Consider the following 21036-nt stretch of genomic DNA (forward strand, 5'->3'; position numbering starts at 1 on the left):
TATGACAAAGTCACAGGGCAGACAGCTCATCTGTGTCACTACCTATTTTTTGGTTCATTTTTTCTGGGGCTCACAGACTGCATTATCCTGGGAGTTGGTGTTTCGGGTAATAACTCTTAACTCTATCACTGACCAGCGGAGAGCCCAGAAGCCGGATAGCCTGTCCTAGCCTGAGGCCTCGGACAGCCTGCTAGCTTTCACTCCAAGCTCATTTTTCACTCCAGCTACAAGTGTTCTGTACTCCACGGGTCAGGAGGGTGCAGAGCAGTCCCACACTGGGCACGCTGGCAGGGGCATGGGTGACAGGAGGATACAAACGGCAAACCTGAAGCTGAGGAGAAGGCCCAGCTTCTACTTGCTACTCTGCAGAGGACCCAGATTGGGTTCCAGCAGCAGCATAATGGCTTATAGTCCTGGCAGCAATCCTGATAGGGGACAGTGATTCTGCATGTCCCAGGTGTTTGAAAAGGGCAGAAAAGCAGATTAAGACACGTTGTGAACAGTGTGCATCCATGACTAAGACAGGCAGCTGGGTCCCCTGAGGGCTCCACCTGGCTGCCCGGGGCACTGCCCTGCCATCTCTGTGATGATGGACTCACCTTGAGCAACTGTTCAATTTTATCACCCTTAGCTCCATCTTCCTCAATATGTTCAAACTTTTTTGACATGTCTATTTTAGAAACATTTTATTGTTTTTCTGATTACATGGCAAATATAAAAATCCAAACATTACAAAATAATATAAAATGACCATTTCAAAAATAAACTCAGGCTGGGTGTGGTGGCACACACCTTTGATCCCAGCACTCTGGAGGCAGGGGCTGACTGGTCTCTACAGTGAGCTGCAGTCCAGCCAGAGCTACATAGTGAGACCCGGTCTCAGAGAAAAAGAAGAATGGAGTATTATAAATACACGATGTAGGAGATTGTACTTGGTGATGATCTCATCCCTGCTGAATCCCCCAGGATTACTGCTTTCGCCAAGTGGCATTTCGCAGACTGTGTGCAAGTTGACACACATTTACAAAACCAAATACCAAGTGTGGTGGTATACGCCTGTAGCCCCAGCTCTAGGGATGCAGCAGAAAGATCATGAGTTCAAGGTCATTCCCTGCACAGATAAAGCCATCTATGCTTTTAACGGTTTCCTATTTCTCCATGTGAAAGTTTAAACCTGCTCCAATCGTGCAACATCAGTTTCCTATGGCTCAAAATAATGCCGCAGTCAGCTGTTCACACCAGGAGACATCTGGAAGGCTTCCTACCTTCTGCCATTTTAAACAGTTCAGCGGAGAACACCCTGCATTGTTCATTATGAAATGCAAGCATTTTCCCCAGAAGCACCATTTCTTTCAGAGGCATGTAGTCAGAGCTGCCATTTGCAGTGGAAATAGAGGCCATAAAAGCTCAGCGCAAACCAGCACCGCACACGCATCACAGTGGCCAAGTTCAGCCTGGGGCCGTGAGCATGAAGACCCTGCCACAGGAACAGGATGAGCACCAGTACTGTCCTCTGCACAACGTGCTGTCAGAGGCTGGGAAGCCAACTGGGAAGGTACAGAAATCGGATCCGTGGGAAAGATTCCTAACAACTTTCCTTGAACCTTCTAGAGTGCCGAAGCACAACTGCCCCCGTTACCGCTGCAGCGGCCTCAAAGAGGGCCTGGCACGAGTCACTGGCGCTTCCGAGCAGGGCGCTTCCGGGCAGGCTGTTTCCGAGCAGGCTGCTTCCGCCTGGGTCCTGTCTGAGGCCGATAGATCCTACTGTGGTCACACTGCAGCTTGTGTGTGGTCTTCTTGTGGCAGGCGATGTGCACCAGCTTCAGGTTCTCCGCAGTGAAGAGCAGGCTGTAGAAGTACTCCCAGTTCACCTCCCTCCCGTCCTGGATCGCCTCAGCCAGCGTGGGTACCACGGTGCGCTTCTTCTCTATTCTGCCAAGTTGGGGGGAGGAGGGAGACAGCCATACTGCCATGAGTGGCACACACCACAGGGTGCCGTGCACTCTCCCATGAACCACAGACAATCCCTGTCTGTGGACACAGTGTCTACCATGGCAGGCAGCCCCGCTGTCCCAATGTGACACGGGTTAGGGTCATCTAGGAAGAGGGTACCTCAACTGAGAAAATTATGTTATTGATGTGTATGAAAGTCTGGAGCATTTGTTGATTAATGACTGAAGCATTTGTTGATTAATGACTGATCACTGTAGGAGGGCAAGCTCACCGTGGGCAGTGCCACCCCTGGGCCGATGGCCCTGGGCTGTAGAAAAAGCAGGAGCAAGCCAGGAAGAGCACTCCTCCATGGCCTCTGCATCAGTTCCTGCCCTGAGTTACTGTCCTGAGTTCCCTTCATGACAGACTGACTGTAGACTGCAGTAAAGTAAACCCTTTCCTCCCCAGGTTGCCCTTGGTCCATGTTTTACCACAGTAATGGAAACTCTAAGATGAGGAGTGGGGACCCTGAAGATGCACAAGGAACCTAACCTGGGAACAGCCCAGAAGCGCAGTGGCAGGAAAATGGACAGGACTTAGGGAGGAGTCACCAGAGGGGCTCAGCACCATGTTTCGTAGGCTGCTGACACTGGCCCGTCCCTGACATGAGCCGCGGGTGGCCACAGTCTAGAGTCCAGCACATGCAATGCTGCTTGTCTTCCTTTGCAAACCTGAGTAGTGGGCACAGCTTACCATACTGAAAAGAGTGCGAGAAAGCTGAGCAGGCCCTCATGTGCCGCTCAACGGAGCCAAGCCTTGTGTGTGAGGCTCATCAGCCCCTGCTGACTCCTGTTAGTTCGTGTACCCATTTTACACAGCTGCCCACAGACCCCAGGCCCGTGTCTCCCTCAGGCACATGAGGCAAGTATGTATGGCCAATGGGACACAGAAACAGCAAGCAAAACAATGTCGTGTTACTTCAGAGCCACTGACACTGGGGCATCCACAAGGAACGAATGCAGATCTACTCTGCAGAGACACTGACAAGTTAGAAAAGAAGACTGGCCACCAAAGAGAAATTCAGGTCCAAACACAGTCGTAAGAACAGCCGAGTGGAAGGCAAACCACCTTCCCCACGTTTAGCTCCTCAGCACTCTAGAGCCTGTAAGTCCGTTACACAGTGGTCTGGCTGGTCTGGTCAGGGCCCGCTTCCTGGCTTGTCCTCAAATAGCAATGAGAATGTCCCCATTCTTTCCCACTCACAAGAACATCTGCTCTTACTGGATTATTCTGCTCCCTATGACCTCACTTTCCCTTAACTGTCTCCCAAAGGACCCACCTCCAGATGCAGTCTCACTGGGTGACAGCTACAATGTGTGTCTGGGGTGGGAGGAACCACCACTGAATCCGCAGCAGGAAGGTACCCCAAAACAGCAGCACTGAGCCGGAGTGTGCAAGCGGATAAAGACAGCATAAAGACGGTGGGTGGCAAGAAGGTCCCAGAATGCCCAGGGGATCCAAGAGACTACAGGGGAGACTCAGAGCTCTCCGGAATGGAAGACAGGCCTGGCAGAGCCGGGAGGGAAGGTTTGTCCATGGTGTACATCGCTCTCAGTTAAGGGCATCAAGCCGATCTCCACCGGCAGGGTAGAGCGCTGACTGACAGCAGGTCCACAGCAGACGCCAGGAAACAGTGATCAGTCTCCCTCAAGGAGTGCACAGGAGAGCTAGATGCCGGGGAATCCCAGACTCATGTGAGGCAGCCCCTCTCAGTACTCGGTGTAGAAGTGGCAAGAGGGCGTTCACCCTCATCCTCGGGCCCTCCTTACAGAAGCGCTAGGACCAATCACTAGCAGGACCTGGGAGATATAGGCAGGAGGCAGTAAGCAGAGGAGTGGGAGGGGTAAGTAGGTGCTGACCATGACGATGTGGCCACTGTACAAGCTCAAGGTCAGGTAGGACAATGCTGAGAAAAGAGCCCTGGAAGAGAGAGGAGGCGGGCAGGCCCAGGACACACGTGAGACGAGGCACACAGGAGGTACGGCAAATGGCAAATGAGATGAATTCAAACCCACTTATTCATACAACAAAATACTAAACAGATGCTGAACAGCCACTATGTCGAGACATGGGGACAAGGGACCAGTGCAGGAGTCTCAGTTATATGAGACAAAGGGTAGTGTGCTGTTGCTACTAATGTGCTAACAAGAGACACCCTCTGGGATGGTAACAGAAACCCAGCCAAGCAAGGGAAGATGAGACAGAAAGTAGGGTGGACATGTGGAGTCCCGGCTTCTTACAGATCCCAGAAAGGATGAGCAGAGCAGCATGAAATGACAGACAGACTGACTGACTGCCAGACAGACAGAAGCATGAAATGACTGACAGCATGAAATGACAGAGACAGACAGACAAACCAACAGAAGCATGAAATGACTGACAGGCAGACAGACAGCATGAAATGACAGAAAGACCGATAGACAGACCAGAAAAGGCAGTCACCCTAATCTCAAGACGCCAACCTCAGGAGCAGCTGGACACACGTAGCCTTGAGCAGATGTTAAAGCACAGGAGGCGAAGCTAGGGACGAGGGGGGGGGGAGAGAGAGAGAGAGAGAGAGAGAGAGAGAGAGAGAGAGAGAGAGAGAGAGAGAGAGAGAGAGAGAGGGGGAGGGAGAGGGGAGGGAGAGAGAGCCCAAAGGAGCAGAAACTAGAAGCAGAAATAGAAGCAAACACCCCTGACCTAAGTGCGGGGCAGAGGCAGCTAAGACAACAGGGGTGAACAGATGGTCCTGCGCCTGCAGGAGAAACGGCAGGATCACACTGGGGCCTGGAGCCTGGCCTCCTAGGGCACACCACAGCCACCCCATCTGGTTGTGATACGAGATATCAGAAATGCACCAAAAATGCAGCAACAACACCTGTCACACGGATGGTCACAGTTGGAAGGGAACTAGTGCCCAGGACAAAAGAAAAAAAAAAAAAAACAGGGAGCAGAGCGAAGCAGCCTGCGAGCGGTGATGGCGGAGAGCGAGCCACAGAAGCCCCAGCCTCCCCAGGACCGGGAGTCAAACAAAAGCAGCCAAGTGGGTGCTCACCTCGGGCGGGCTGGAAAATGCAGAGACACAGACTGGTGGCGAGGACAGGAAGGGACTTCCAGTCACGTGAACTGAACACCCAGAAAAGGCTGGAAGTACTCAGAAGGGGACCACGGGCATTGGTTCCCCCAAAGAGACTGAAGGTCAGAGCCAGGTCAGGCAGGCTCTCGTCTGGAGCCCAGAGGGAGAAAGGGGTCCTCGGCTACAATCATCCTTTATATGCTTTTAGTTATTCTGATACCAAGAGTCGGGTAGCCGCTTGGGGGTACTTGGAACACTTGAAGTAAGGTCAAGGGTTGGTTACAGCCAAGAGAGTACCCCAGCTACAGAAACATGGTACTGCCCTACTCTGGCTCAGCAGCAGAGACTGTAGCTTGCCCAGCTGCGAAACCATCCTGCTGGCCTTGCCCTCCCATACAACAACCCTGGAGCTGGCTCCCCTGGCTCAAACACATAGCAACAGCCTCTTAGGGGCCAAAACTGGGCCATGAAGAGCCAGGCACCACATCCACCCACCAGTGGAGGCTGGTGAGCAGAGAGACAGTTAGCATCAGGCACGGACAGCTGGCAGGACAATAGCATCTCTCCAGAACCTTTCCATAAAGCCTGTGGGGTCTGTCCCTGGGCCTGAGCCGCATGGGTTTAACGTGCCAGACCTGAGATGCTTGAGCAGGGCTGGACCCCAAGACACTGGGTTAGCTCTGGTTAGTGGCCTTGAATCTTGGTGACATCCACTTACATATGATCCAGGTTCCAGGTACTGAAGAGGATCCGGCTCTCTCTGTTGCCGTAGGGGTTGATGGAGTGCTTGGAGAGACAGCTCTCCAGGTCAAAGGGGCCCTGCAGTGAGCAAGGACAAGGGCTGGAAATATGGGGGCAAGGACTCTCACTTTCTCTTCCCAGCCATCGAGCTGGCTAAGGAACTGGCCCCTCAAGTTGTTTAGTTCACACACAGATGTTTGAACAGCCAGTGTGTCGCCAGCACTAGGGGCAAACGCAGGATTTACAGTGAGACCAGGGAGGTGGCTCAGGGGAAAAAACGTCTGCACCTGCCACCCACGGCTGAGAACCAGGTGTGATCCCCGTGGCCGTGTAAAATCCAGGTGTGGTTTATCCTCCGACCACACTTAAGCTGCGGCATGTGCACACTCTCACAAACAAACCTTACATATATACAAAAAATACAATGTTAAGTCAACCTGAGCTATAGAGGGAACTTAAATCTAGCCTCAACTACATGGTAAGACTCCATCTTCACAAAATTGTTTGCTGCTCAGTAGAGACTGAAATTTCTCTCTTTGGGGCTGGGGAGACAGTTCAGTGAGGAAGAGCAGCAGCCGTTCTTCTGGAAGACCTGGGTCTGACCCACACGTGTGCCACACGTAGCTCACAACCATCTGTAACTTCAATTCCAGGTGATCTGACCCCGCCTCCGGCCTCCAGAAGGCACCAGGAACATATGCGCACAGACATACACACAGGTCGGACACCCAATACATAAACATCTTGTTAACTCTGTCCTTGGACTTCTACCTGCCCTTGCCATTCTATGGCCCCTGATCTTATCCTCTGAGGTTCCAAATGACGAAAGCATTTCCATCCCTGTCACTAGAGACATCCCCCTTTTCTAGGGACCTCTACGGGTGGGTCCACATGGGAGCAGACCTGCTGTTCCCAGCAAGCTCCTGTGCTCCTATGGTACCACACACTGCCACCCCAATGATTAACACACCTCCATGCTCTCTTGGGTCGGCGGCTGACCATCCTCCCTGCCTCCCACCCCAGGGTAGCTATGTTTAGCAGTACTCCTAGTGGCCCCAGAACAAGGCACAGGCGTACCTGGCAGGAGAACCATCCTTCTGGAGTACAGAGGCGGCTGCTGGCCTCCGCACCTCTGTCGAAATAGCTGCCGTTGTACTGCATGGACTTGAGCTTCTGGGACATGGAACCGAGGACTCGCAGGTACTCTTCTTGAGCTGCGGTATCCACCATAGAGGTGTAAGCACTCACCTGCAAGACGGCCAGAGGCGCCACTGAGCCTGAGACATGCCTAGGGAAAGCACTCTGGCCCCACGAGATGGATCAACACAACAACGCGATCCATCAGGCTGGGAGAGCGCAACAAGCTCAGGCCAAGCAGAGTGGTGTAAGTTTGGTGTACAAGCACATCTGTACACCAGTGCTTGGGAGGCTGGTGGAGAAGGATGGGAAAGGCTAGCCTGGTCTGCGTAGCAACAGCAGCAGTGTTCCCTCTGCTCAGGAGAGCAGTGCCGACATCAAGAGCCCAGTCTCTGCAGCCTGTAGGTAGGTATCAATGTTAGGTCACGCTGGGGCAGTCAGCGAGGCTACATGAAATACACAACATTAGCAGCCGAGCCACAGGGATAGCACGAGCCGGTGCCTTGAGTGCTCCCCTGTAGCCCTTACTACCTGCCAATCCATCAGGAGCCTCACATGAAAGCAGATGACAACGAAGGCCCAGCTGACCCCTCTGGGAAGCAGAGGAAGGCGGAAGGCTTAGAAACAAACAGAGCCAGGCAGTGGTGGCGCATGCCTTTAATCCCAGCACTTGGGAGGCAGAGGCAGGCAGATTTCTGAGTTCGAGGTCAGCCTGGTCTACAGAGTGAGTTCCAGGACAGCCAGGGCTACACAGAGAAACCCTGTCTTGAAAAAACAAAAACAAAAACAAACAGAGCCCACACCTGCTGCTCCAGCTGCCTGGCCACTCAAACCTCTGTTGGCACATGCCAAACTTTGGCTATTGCCTAGGAAACTGCTCTGTGTGTTCTCGGCTCTCCTATCTGGGTTTGGCTTCTGCCACCTAGAAGCAAAGCAGTGAGGCACAGTCATTGCTGCCACGTGCATGCAGACCACCTCCAGCATGGAGGATGACGGCTAACAGGTAAGTGCAGGGCAGTGCCACAGCAGCATGTGCCCAGTGCAGGCACAGCCTGGGAGCCCAGCAGGCCCAGAGCAGACACAGCCTGGGAGCCCAGCAGGCCCAGTGCAGACACAGCCTGGGAGCCCAGCAGGCCCAGAGCAGACACAGCCTGGGAGCCCAGCAGGCCCAGTGCAGACACAGCCTGGGAGCCCAGCAGGCCCAGTGCAGACACAGCCTGGGAGCCCAGCAGGCCCAGTGCAGACACAGCCTGGGAGCCCAGCAGGCCCAGTGTAGACACAGCCTGGGAGCCCAGCAGGCCCAGAGCAGACACAGCCTGGGAGTCCAGCAGGCCCAGTGTAGACACAGCCTGGGAGCCCAGCAGGCCCAGAGCAGACACAGCCTGGGAGTCCAGCAGGCCCAGTGTAGACACAGCCTGGGAGTCCAGCAGGCCCAGTGTAAACACAGCCTGGGAGCCCAGCAGGCCCAGTGTAGACACAGCCTGGGAGCCCAGTGGGCTCAGTGCAGTCAGATAGTGGTAAGAGAACAACCAAGGTGATCAGGGTTTGAGGCCAGCTAGTCAGGCAGGCCTTCCACACCCATGGGAAATGGAGAAAGCTGCAGGGGGCGGGGGCTCTGTGAACCACGCACGCACATGTCAGGTTTCCCCACAGACCCTAACACTTAGCTCAAGCTAGACAGCAGGGTCAGAAGACTTGGCGGAGTGCGAGCACGGAAGAAGAACTCAGCCTAAGGATCCGCTTCCAGCCGAGAAGCCAAGGGTGTAAGACATGGAGATGCCCTAGGCCTATGGCACTGTCCAACTACTGTGCAGTTATACATATGCCTACATGGAGAGCAGGGAGAAAAAGTCCCTAAGAGCGAGCTGCTGTCCCCAAACCACTCAAACTGCTCACCCTATCTGGATGAAGGGAGTCATCAGTGCAAAAAAGCCCCAAAGCTCACCTGGCAAACCATTCCTGTGATGGGCGCCTCATACCCTCAGAATGGGCAGGTCCCACTCACCAGAGAGGGTCTCCTAATGCTCACTAACATCCATGTCTTGCACCAGATCAGGGCACCAGGACAGCCTCCTCCTGGAGCTCAGGTGTAACTGTACTGGAGTCGCTGGTCACTCTTCTCACTGAAGACCTTGTCTATTCAAGAGCAAGAGCTGAGACCCAGCAGGTGACTCAGAGCCTATCTACAAAGAACCCCAAGCCACAGGTATCTTCAGTCCTGTGATACCTTTTCCCTGTGTCCCACTTTTCCAAGATCAAAGGACTGCAATGTGCCCAGAGAAAAAGAAGCACAGTATTGGGGGGAGTCTACCACCCAATTATGGTGATGTCATCAGGACGATGGAGGAGACGCAGGAAGCATCCGTAATAGAACTGAGTTCACATCATAACTCAATTGCCATTAAGTTCTGCACAAGACTCAGCTGTAAAACATCAGGATCTCTGCCAAACAGAAGGTGAGTAAGAGCTAAGGCTGAGACTGAGGCCTCTGACCCTAACCAAAGGGCACAGCCCAGAAAAGTTCTAATGCCTGCTGAACAACAGGGCAGAGGCTAAAGTGCAGAAGAGACCAGATGCATGGGACAGGAAGGTCTGCTGACTTAGTAGCAACCTTACACACATGCATCAGCAGAGGGGTGATGACCCCACCCGTGGATCCCAATCCTGCTCTGAACCCTCGTGGCATGACCTGAATGTGGCCTTACCTCTCTCAGGTAACCCCGGATCCGACTCTCACAGCTGTATCTCAGGTAGCCAGACTTATTCCGGAATCGCGACTCCAACCCTGTGAGAAAGATGCTGCCCTGGAATGCACAGGCAGACCACGGTCTCTTTCTCTGTTTGCATCCCACACAGCTCAGGAGTCAGGCAAACTAAAAAGGGGCGGAGCGGGGCGGGGCGGGGCCCAGAGACTACATCACCCGCAGAGATACCAGAAAGTGGTGTGCACACTCTCCATTTGGGGGAACCGTTTATGAGACAACTCAGTCACTGACAAGAGGTTTCTGCCTGGCTGCCCCTCAAACCCTCAGACTGCAGTTACTCAAAAGTTAGCCCATCTGGACTGAGCAACCCAAGTGCTCGCACGCAGGTAAATGGACAAAGGTGCCCCATCTGTACGACAGGATGATACTATTAAAAAGGAAGGGCACTCTGACACTGGCCGCCCACAGACGCACAGTGAAGGACAGCACGCTGTATGGATGATCGTCGGGACAAACACTGTATGATTCCACTCACGGGAGGTGCCACATGGAGGACACGTGCAAGTGTCCCACGTATAGAGCTGGAGACTGGACAGGGAGAAGTTGGGCTGCAGAGCCACAGAGCCCGGGCTGTGCAAGTGAAATGGCCCTGAGAGCAAATGCCAGTCACAGTGACAGAGCAAGGTAGAGGTGCTGGGACACGCTGAGCGCCGCAAACTGCACCCTCAACTGCCGTACGGCAGACTCAACCATAGACCTTAATGACTTAAAAGTTTTACACCTGGCTGGGTGTGGTGGCACATGCTATTAATCCCGTATGAACTAAATATGAAGACTGTTTTCTGTTTTAAAGGATTTAAGTGTGTGTGTGTGTGTGGTGTACATGAATGTGCACATCTGTGCAGGTACACTCACCCATGCATGCACATACAAAGGGCAGAGGTCACCACTGGGTGTCTTTCTCTGTGACTCCCTACCCTTACTGACTGAGACAGGGTCTCTTACTAAGCCTGGAGCTATACTGGCTAACCAGCAAACCCCAGGGATCTGCCTCACTCTGTCCCCTAATACTGAGTTTAGCAAGCGACAGCACCCCTGGATTTCACATGGGGCCTAGGGATCGAGACTCGGGTCATCGCGCTTATGCAGCAAGCACTGCCACTGAGCCATCTCCCAAGGCTGTTGTTTCCTGTCACTATTCACTATTCCTTAGGGACCAGCCAACTACTACTGTCCCAGGATGACACTGCATCAGGTACCTTAAATCACCTAGGGATGATAGAAGTGTATAGGAGAGATCCTGGAAGTTTGCTGGTCAGTCAGTCTAGACCATTCAGTAGACTCTAGCCAACGAGATCCTGTCCAAAGGGGGTGAATGTGATTCCTGAGAATGCTACTCAGTTATTCATTCTCATTCTCATTCATATTCTCTCTCTCTCTCTCTCTCTCTCTCCCCTCACTCCCCTGTCCCTCTCCCCCTATTTCTCTCCTCTCCCTCCTCTCTCTCCTCTTTCTCTCTTCCTCTCTCTCCTCTCCCTCCATCTCTCTCCTCTCTCTCTCCCCTCTCTCCTTTGTCCCTCCTCCCTCTCTCTCTTCTTTCTCTCTCCCCCATCCCTCTCTCCCCTCTCTCTCCCCCTCTCTCTGTCTCTCTCTCCCCCATCTCTCTCCTCTCCTTTCTCTCGCCTCCTCTTTCTCTTCGCTCCCCCTCCCTGTCCTTTCCCCTAGCTCTCTCTCTCCTCTCCCTCAAATCGTAAGGTGGTAAATTCCGAGTTCCATGCATTTCCAGGACACTGCCTGGCCCCTTGAGTCCCAGCCAGATACCTCCCCACGGACGCCTTTTGTTATCACCCACTCCAGAGGCCAGCCCACCCTTGGTTGAGAAGCAATGGGATCTGAAACGGACAGGGATCTCTCTGAGCCTCTCTGCTCCACAGATGTCCTTCTCTGCTTGCCCCAGACACCCTGGCCACCATGGTCACCGCAGTCCAAATACCTTCAAACCAGGATGGGTCCTGCTCCCGGGTCTCTGCAGTAATGTTCTGGCTCACATGATGCAGCAGGTCGGCCAGCAGCTTCTGCCTCAGCGGGGCCTGCTCGTCTGACAGCAATTGCCGTGCAGCCTGGATGACCCCAGCATGCGGCTCATTAAACACACTGAGGAAACGTGTGATGTCACTCACATCTGTCACCACCAGGAGACAAACAGAAACACATGCACGCTGTGCTGGCTCCAAGAGCATCCTCTCCACTGAGCCCAGAGACTGCCAGATGTCCGGACTCTGGGGCCACCAACCCTTTCCCTGCCCCCCACCTCGGGTGACACTACAATTTCTCTGCCACCTCCTGTCAGGTGAGGGTTGTAGTATCCTAGAAAAGCAGCACACTTGGTCTTCTGGCCTTCTCTCCTCCACACCAAGTCACCTCCTTTTGGCCATCTCCTTAGGACCCCATTTTCAGGACTCCCAAACCCCCTCCCTACTTTTCCTTGGACTCTTAGCACCAGTGCCTACGGTGAGCTTTCCCAGCAAGCTAAACACCAAGCGCATTCTACTGAGGATCTTAACCAAACAGGAGCAAACAGAATTCAGTAACCCTTAAAAAGCAGAGACCACAGCCAAATGAGGATGCAAATCTGGTTTGTAATCAGAACTCAGTGAGATCCATTGTGTTACTAACAAGCTAAAGAAGTAAATCCTTGTGATACCAACAGATGCAGAAAATGCAGGAAGAAACCTCAGGCCACCAGGACTTGACAAGGGGTTCCCAGACAGCGCGTATGCACAGTGAAGTGGTCATCTGGATTTACCAAGGTCAGAACTTTTGGAAGCTGGTTTTGGGGGCACGTGCTTGGAATTTGAGTAGCTGGGAAGTAGAGGCAGGAGAATCGAGTTTTAAGCCAGCCTTAGCTACAGAATGAGTTTAAGGATGGCCTTGGCAACAGGTAACCTTATCCTTCCCCTTTCCCTTGCGAATCTGAACCCTTTGCTCTTGTAAAGAGCAAGAGCAAGGCCAGTTAGCTCAGTGGTTGGAGCTCAGTTCCAATAAAGAGAGTAAAATGCTACACGGCAGGAGATATTTGAAAACCACATTATCTTACATGGAACTCATAGCCAGGATATTCTGGGGTTGGGGTAAATACTTAAACAGCTTTATACATCCGACTAATAAACATAAACGACACGAAGTGTCACTTCACCCAAGAGTGCCTGCAAGTGGCAAATAGGAAGATGGCACCCAATCCCATCAGCCACCGGGGAAATTCGGATTAAGATCACAAAGATCTGTCATCACACCTAGCTAGAACAGCCTGAATGCAAACCAGGATAGCTGAGAGCATCTCAGCACTCATCAGTCGCAGTACACTAAAAGCAATGGTGAACGGAGCCAAGACCAGCCCTGCCCTGCCCTGCCCTGCCCTGCCCTGCCCTGCCCTGCCCTGCCCTGCACAGCACAGCACAGCACAGTACAGCACAGCACAGCACAGCACAGCACAGCAGCACCTTCCCCAGTCTCACTCCTTCCCCCTTGCCCTGGGCAGTTTCAAAATTAAAAACAGAGTTCTTCAGCAAAAGCTTTTGGCATTCGGCGCCTCTGACCAGATCGTCTAGGTTCCTGCCCGGGAACCCTGGACGCGGCCTTAAACCGTGTAGGTCCCTCTCATCTCCAAAGTGTTCCTACTCACAGCCGTGCCAGGTCTCGCCAGCGGCGAGCAACAGGAGCTCAGCGTCGTTGGGAAGGCCAGGGAGGCAGTCGTCGGTCACCTCCGTGCCATCTTCGTACAGGCACAGCCGGGAGCCGGGCACCGGGAGCTGGAGGACAAGAAGATCAGCTTGTCCCACAACAGTCTGGCCTTCCAGACAGCCAGCTCTGGGTACTGTAGAAGCCCAGCGCCCGTCCAAGCCCACCCAAGAAGATGGAAACCGTACGGGCGGAAACCAAGGTCCCCGCCCCGCAGTGCTCGCCCGGAATGCCGGACTCACCTGGAAGCGAACGCAACCCTTGCTCAGCAGCTCCTGGCAGCTCCGGGCCGCCACGCCGAACTTGCACGAGCTGTGTAAGGCTCGCAACTTGACGCATTTGGGTTGGCGGAGCACCGCGCACATCGTAGGGCTGCGGTAGCGAAATCTAGTTGCCCTGGACCGGGAGCACTGACTCTTGTAAAGTTCCTGCCCGGAACTGTGGTGCGTAGCCAAGGTCCGGAACCCTTTTCTCTACGTAGATAAGCGCAACCGGAAACGTCCGTGTACAGGACCTGTCCCCAGCCGGAATCCGCGAGGCCTGGATGCGCACGCAGGCGCGGGCGGGCGGACGCGCAGGCGTATAGCGCGGGCCGGCCTGGTTGCCATGGGAGCGCAGCTGCGGCCCGGGCCCTGGGCAGAGGCAGCCCGGGCTGCTCCTCCGCTGCCCTCGCCTCAGAGGCCCGGGGTGGGGGCGGCTGGACCGCGGCCCCTCCGAAGGTAGCGGAGGCCGACATTGCAGCGACCCGCCTGCTCCTCTCCGCGGCGCTCTGTGACCCCGCGCGGCCTCGGCCTTCAGCAGGCACCCGGGGCGGAGGCTCCCCGACACCTGGCCTTGGAGGGAGGCGGCCAGTGCCTGCTCCTGGCCTCCCGGCAGCGCATCTCAGCCTTAGTGTCCGCAATCGGGTTCGAGCCCCGCCTTGTCCTCTTCTGCTTGCGTTACTGAACAGGACCAGTTGCCACGAGACTGAAGACTGTAGCTCTGGCTCCGGGTAGGCCAGACTTCGATCCACGTTGTTTTGGGGTTTCGTTTGTTCTCTGGGTTTGGATTAACATGCTTTTTAAGCGTTAAGATTCTCTAAAGCACTCTCAGTCCTTAAAGTTAATTGGCCGTAGGTCATGACTTAGTATTGTAACATTTACGTTTCCTTGAAAAAAAAAACTGGAAACACTTTTAAAATCTTTGTAACAAAATGTTTGGAAGTTGCTACATTGAGTTTGGGTTTAGGGCTGGAAAGATGACAAGGTAAGTTTACAACCAAAAAACAGACGATTTGGGGCTTAGTTTATAAGCAATGCTGAGGTAAATGACACTTGACACTGCTAGCTGTGGCTGCCCTAGGGGTAACACAGCATTGCACAGATCCAGAAGTATCTGTGGTGGCTTTGTGCAGAGGGAAGGAACAGGAGATGGAAGGTCCCCTGCAGTGAGTGCATCCTCTGAAAATGAATGTTTTTGCAGATGTCTTTATTGAGGACCCAGTGTTTTGGCCACACTGCCCCCACAGCCGTCTGGGTCTTCAGGACCAGTAATTTGATTTGGCTTTATTGCGGATACACTTATCTCTGCTGCTAACAATCTGTTTGTAAGTCTCTATGCACTACAGACACAGACCCAGCTACACATGAGATAGACAAGTCTGCTTTTTTTTTTTTTTGAGATTGTCTCCCTCTATAGCCCTTGGACTACTACATATAGTTCATGCTGACCTCAAGCTCAGAGATCCCTCAAGTGCTGGGGTCAAAGGTGTGTACCACCACACATGACATGGGGCTTGAAGATGGTCTGGTCAGGGCACTGAAGAAGTTTCTTAGATTTGGCTGTTCTCTAGAATTCAAGTCATAACGGGCATGGTGTCACATACCTTTAATCCTACTACTTGGGATTGGGAGGCAGGAGTTTGAGGCCAGTCTAGACTACATAACAAGTTCCAGGCCAGTCAGGGCTAAATAAAAGGCTCTGTCCCAAAAATAAAAACAAAAGACCCAAGACAAAACTTGAGACTGGGGACACAAGATTAAGATTCTCTAAAGCATTCTCAATTCTTCAAGTTAATTGGCCCTTGGTATCAAGACGGAATTAGCCCTTTTACTCCTCGATGGGGGCTGCCTAAGGTTTCGGGATTAAGGTCTGGAGAGAAGTGACCAAAGTTGGATTTAAGGACTGTCTGTCTGGCAGGAGCATCAGTTAAGTAGTCAGTTGTACCCATCTGGAGTGCGGGTGAGGAAGAAAGGTGGAAACCAGTATCATGCTACCCTTGGGGAGGGTAAAGGGGAGGAAGGTGGTGGAGGGAGATCAGCTCCGGGTTCGGAACCAGTATGAGCTCGGGGTGTGACCTCATGAGTCAAAGGGAAGCACATCAAGTCACCCAGCGTGCTTACACTGCCCTTGAGTATCTCCTGGGCCCGTTTCCTCCACTCTGCTGTGACAGCCACAGGGAACTCAATGCAGCGTCTTCCACAGTGGCTTGCCATTCTAACTCTTAATAATTTAGTTCATACATTCAAAAAAAAAAAAAAAAACCACCAGCAAACATCAGATAGGCATTGATTCTTGAAATGGTCCTTTTCAAATCCAGTGGATGTAAAAGGAAGATGTAGGTTACACATCAGGCCTGTTCACATGAGTCAGATTTCCTGAGGCATAGTCTGGGTGTCAGAGCCTATAGAGTATTTCAGTGTTGTATCTTATTCCAAGAAATTTCCAGTGGACCTCTGAGTCCTGTGTTAGGAGGAGTGGTTTCTCTTCTGATGATTTATTTACTTCAACATCTTGCTTAGCAAGTGTTTGATTGACTTGGTAACTAAGTAACCAAGGGACCATAAGTACTTTAGGCTCTCAGTATGATTACACTGTGGACCTGTGTGTTACTGTCCATGCTGCTGCCCAAGGTTAGCTCCACTTGGGCAGCCACCCCACCACCACTGCTACCTCAGCAGCTCTGGACTGAGTGCTAGGAGTCTCTGGGGGAGGGGGAGGGGAGTCTCCTTTGCTGCAGTCTCTAGATAGTCCTGGGATTGAGTGTCACCGGTTTCTTCTGGGCAACACATAAGAATGTTCCCATTCATGAACCTCACTGTGCAGGCGTGTGGAATTCGTGGACTGTTCAAGCCTAGGAAAGTGCCAGCAGGCCCCAACCAGGGTAAGAGGGAAGTGCAGAGTCACCACAGCCAAGCTCACTCTGTTGTGTTCTGACATGGATAGCGGGCTGCCAGGCGGCAAAGTAGACATCACAGCATCACATCCTCCAAATGATGGGTGAGCTAGGATACAGGTCTATTCCCTGAAAAGTCACATTGAAAGAATCACTCAGCCAGCTGTTCTTCCTCAGGCTCCCTCAAGCTTGGCCATATTTCCCCTCAGCTTGGCAACTTAGCTTCCAGCAGACTCTGTGTTAGGATAAGCAGGGTTTCCCTTCCTTCACTAGGACTGGGGGCAGAGGCTGCCCCTGCCACCTGCCCCCAGGCTGCCCCTGCCGCCTGCCCCCAGGCTGACCCTGCCACCTGTCCCCAGGGTTGCCCCTGCCGCCTGTCCCCCAGGCTGCCCCTGCCGCCTGCCCCCAAGGGCTGCCCCTGCCGCCTGTCCCCCAGGGCTGCCCCTGCTGCCTGTCCCTTATGCCCCCACTGAGGGCCAAAGCCAAAAGTTTTGTCCTGTAGCCAGAGCCCATCCTTGCCCAGCTTGATCTTCCAGGTTCAGGGGAAATGGACAAGTACTTGTGCGGTTCTGGAAGGGGAGGGGCGGGGACCCAGCAAGATGCTCTCCTGGGCTTCTCTATTGGGTTTTCCACATATTCTAGGGACTGGGAGCCAGCAGATGATCCTGGTCCAGCTTGTTCTTGGGTTAAATGTTGATCTGTCCAGAGTCAGGCTCTAGGCCCCACTGTGCTCACCCTGCCCTGGTCTGTCTATATAAACTGCTTTCCCTGGGGCTGCAAGTTGACACAGGCAGCTATCGCTACACTAACAACTAGTTACTAACAGTTCCTCCCTGTGTATTACTAGCTGTTAATTTCATCCATCATGCAGAAAGACACGTGTACCCTACCAGAAGCTTTCTGGCTGCCATGAGAGTATATTGGATATCTTCGACAGCAGAAGTGTCTTTCAGAGCTGGAGGATCAAAGTGGCAGCAGAGGCAAGCGCCTCTGAGATCTGGGTGCTCTGCCTTTTCTAGCTTCTGATGACTCTAGGCTCAGCTCTTACATAGCATCTACCTATCTATGTATGTCTCTGCCTCTACTTCTTATATGTGTTTATTGAGGGGTTGTTTGGGGGGGGTCTGTGTGTGTTCATTGGAGGGTTGTTTGGTGGGTGTGCAAGTATGTGAGTGTATGTGTGCATGTGTATTTCTGGAGTGTATGTGTGCATACATGTGTCTTCTGTACAGTAGGCAAGCACTATTCCTCAGTGATACCCACCCCCAGATCTTTTTCCTCTTCTTTTTTTTTTTATTTGATATATTTTTTATTTACATTTCAAATGATTTCCCCTTTTCTGGCTCCCCACTCCCTGAAAGTTCCATAAGCCCTCTTCCCTCCCCCTTTTCCTCTTCTTAAAAGCACACCAGCCACATTGGATTCCCGCCCCCCCCCAGGGTATCATTAATATGATCACATCTGCAGAGATCCCAATTAAGTCACAATCACATGCAACAAAGGCAAGGTATAGTCATCAGTAAGGATGTAATTCAGCTTGCAGCCCAGGTCAGACTTTCAGGAAAATCAAAATAGCTTAAATGGTTCCTTAGGTAGAATTAGAACATCCATCTAAAAGGTCCTATAGACACACTAGCCTTTTCAGAGGGGTGGGCGGTTCTGAATACTTTGTGGCTTACCTTATATGACATGAGCTAACACTACACTGACCCTGAGTTGGATTCATTCACAGAACTCTTCCCTGCTCTTCTGAACAGCACTTCTGTGCAGAATGCCCCACAAGATTGGATTTGTGGTGGTCAGCTCCTCTGGACATGAAGATGGTTTCAGTGCCCGGGAACTGATGATCCACGCACCGACTGTCAGTGGGTGGAGGTCACCAAAGTAAGACTGGGCTGAGGGGCGGGGCTAAGAGCAGATCTCTGAATCTGAATACATGGTAGACTTTATACCTCCTGATCTTAAAAAAATGAAATTCATTTCTAGGCAGCTATATGGTATATGTCAGTGAAAATTAAATTAAATCATTAAAATTAAAGTACATTTTTTCTCTTGAAGTTTCTGAGAGAATGCAGTAAGCAGCATACCCTCCCCTCTGTGCCTGAGCTGAGAGTTGGGAGACATAAATCAGATAGGTTAGAAGGGCATTTGCTGGGGCTGTGGGTGTTAAGCTGCTTGGCACCCTGCCCCAGCATGCTGTCTTCTATACCTACCAATGTAGGTGCCGCCAGTCACGCTAGGTCTGTGCCCCCAGCCACACCCACTCTCCTCACAGGCTCCCATTTTCAGTCTCCTGCCTCCCTTAAGCTTCGAAAAGTGAAGCTTCCACTCCCTGTTTTGCAAAGATCTCCAACGTTGGCTATGTCTGCCCTACGATTTCATGAAGGTTCTTAAAGAGACATGCAGGGTTTCCTGTGTAGTGGTATTTATGCCAGTCACACTAACATGCAGTCACACTAACATGCAAAGACATGCAGGGCTTCCTGTGTAGTGGTATTTATGCCAGTCACACTAACATGTAGTCACACTAACATGCAGTCACACTAACATGCAGTCACACTAACATGCAGTCACACTAACATGCAGTCACACTAACATGCAGAGACACTAACATGCAGAGACATGCAGGGCTTCCTGTGTAGTGGTATTTATGCCAGTCACACTAACATGTAGTCACACTAACATGCAGGGCTTCCTGTGTGGTGGTATTTATGCCAGTCACACTAACATGCAGTCACACTAACATGCAGAGACATGCAGGGCTTCCTGTGTAGTGGTATTTATGCCAGTCACACTAATATACAGTCACACTAACATGCAGAGACATGCAGGGCTTCCTGTGTAGTGGTATTTATGCCAGTCACACTAACATGCAGTCACACTAACATGCAGAGACACTAACATGCAGAGACATGCAGGGCTTCCCGTGTAGTGGTATTTATGCCAGTCACACTAACATGCAGTCACACTAACATGCAGAGACATGCAGGGCTTCCTGTGTAGTGGTATTTATGTCAGTCACACTAACATGCAGTCACACTAACATGCAGAGACATGCAGGGCTTCCTGTGTAGTGGTATTTATGCCAATCACACTAACATGCAGTCACACTAACATGCAGAGACATGCAGGGCTTCCTGTGTAGTGGTATTTATGTCAGTCACACTAACATGCAGTCACACTAACATGCAGAGACATGCAGGGCTTCCTGTGTAGTGGTATTTATGCCAGTCACACTAACATGCAGTCACACTAACATGCAGAGACACTAACATGCAGAGACATGCAGGGCTTCCTGTGTAGTGGTATTTATGTCAGTCACACTAGCACGGCACTTTCAGCATTGGCATGATATATTCATTTTACTAACTTGCTTCCAGGGGATACCAGAGGGAAGGGTATGTCTCCTTAAACAAACTGTCACCAAAATGGACAAGGTGCTGTCAGCATGAGCTACAGAAAGTATGCTCAGGATGCAGGCACAGGGATGGGCATAGGTGGTACTTACAGGATGAGGTAAGTTCCCGGCATGTCTTCCTAAGAGCCTTGGGATCCAGAGTTAGTCTCCAGAGCAAGAGACTCCAGGAGAGCATGGTGTGCGCTGGTGGTGAGAGCCTGCACACCAGTCTGTTTCCAGGTGATTTTGTACATTTATTGTATGTCTGTCCACACATGTGTCAACTGCATGTGTGTGGAGATTAGAGGCCAACTTGTGGGACTTCGTTCTTTTTTATCACCCTATGGATCCCAGGGATCAAACTCCGGTAGGCAGCAGGCACCTTCACCCTCTGAGCGGTTCGGGAACAATCTGTCAGTGTATCTGATCAGGATGGCAGGCTTGGGATGTTGCTCAGTGGGAGAGTTACCCTGAGCTGTAGAAGTCAGAGAACTGGGAGGAGAGCACGGGGCTAACGCGGTCCTGGAGGTGGCCACTGTTCTGGTGGTGTCCAGGCTAACTGTGTTCCCCGCTTGGGAAGTGTCTCCACTCTTGAAGAGACCCATAGGAGCCTCACCCAGCTACAGCTTTTCTGAGTGGGATGGGGGGAAGAAAAGCCTGGCCAGCAGTGGTAAAACACACATGTGCGTGCACACACCACACACACACACACACACAGCCGCATGCACGCACGCACGCACTGGTCACTGGTTCAGTGATGTTGATACTTGTGGAGGGAAGGCTCTCCCTGAATGCCCCATCCTTCAGAGCTCCCTTTGTCCCACATGCCCACAGTGCCTGCCAGCTAATGTGTCAGTACTGTCCTTTCAACACACTGTACTGCTGAGTCATGCCCATGCCTTCTGTGTGGGTTCCTTGCTGACAGAAATAGTGCTCTAGCCAAGTCTGATGTGGTGCCCTTGCAGTGGGTAGGTCCTGCATAAGTTAGAAGCTTCAGCTCAGCTGCCCGTGGAGCACCGAGCACATCTAGAAGTCATCTCCTGCAAGTTGACAGCCTGGTATCCTACAAGCAGGTGCTTCCCTTAAGACCTCATGTTTCTACAGGAAGCCTTTG

At 52.2% G+C, this 21036-nt stretch overlaps 2 protein-coding genes across 5 annotated transcripts in view; one reads left to right on the top strand and one right to left on the bottom strand.

Annotated features, from left to right (window-relative positions):
- Positions 1-671: 671 nt before the first annotated feature.
- On the bottom strand, positions 672-13888 carry Dffb (DNA fragmentation factor subunit beta). The gene is made up of 7 exons (XM_052178310.1): positions 13614-13888; positions 13316-13442; positions 11627-11815; positions 9634-9713; positions 6869-7039; positions 5769-5869; positions 672-1932 (listed from the first exon to the last, which is right to left on the bottom strand). Exons 1-7 carry the CDS (start codon positions 13734-13736, stop codon positions 1674-1676), a joined length of 1050 nt encoding a protein of 349 aa, XP_052034270.1. The 5' UTR covers positions 13737-13888; the 3' UTR covers positions 672-1673.
- Positions 13889-13940: 52 nt separating this feature from the next.
- Cep104 (centrosomal protein 104) overlaps positions 13941-21036 on the top strand; it is a 34631-nt gene continuing 27535 nt past the window's right edge. For 3 of the 4 annotated variants that reach the window (XM_052178309.1, XM_052178306.1, XM_052178308.1), the window contains exons 1-2: positions 13941-14362; positions 18258-18409. In XM_052178309.1, the coding sequence (XP_052034269.1) occupies positions 18297-18409 (113 nt within the window). In that variant the 5' untranslated portion in view covers positions 13941-14362; positions 18258-18296. The remainder of the gene's footprint in view (positions 14363-18257; positions 18410-21036) is intronic. The other variant, XM_052178307.1, reaches the window with a different exon arrangement.

Source organism: Apodemus sylvaticus, chromosome 3 (genome assembly GCF_947179515.1).
Source record: "Apodemus sylvaticus chromosome 3, mApoSyl1.1, whole genome shotgun sequence".
In the NCBI taxonomy this organism is placed as follows: domain Eukaryota; kingdom Metazoa; phylum Chordata; class Mammalia; order Rodentia; family Muridae; genus Apodemus; species Apodemus sylvaticus.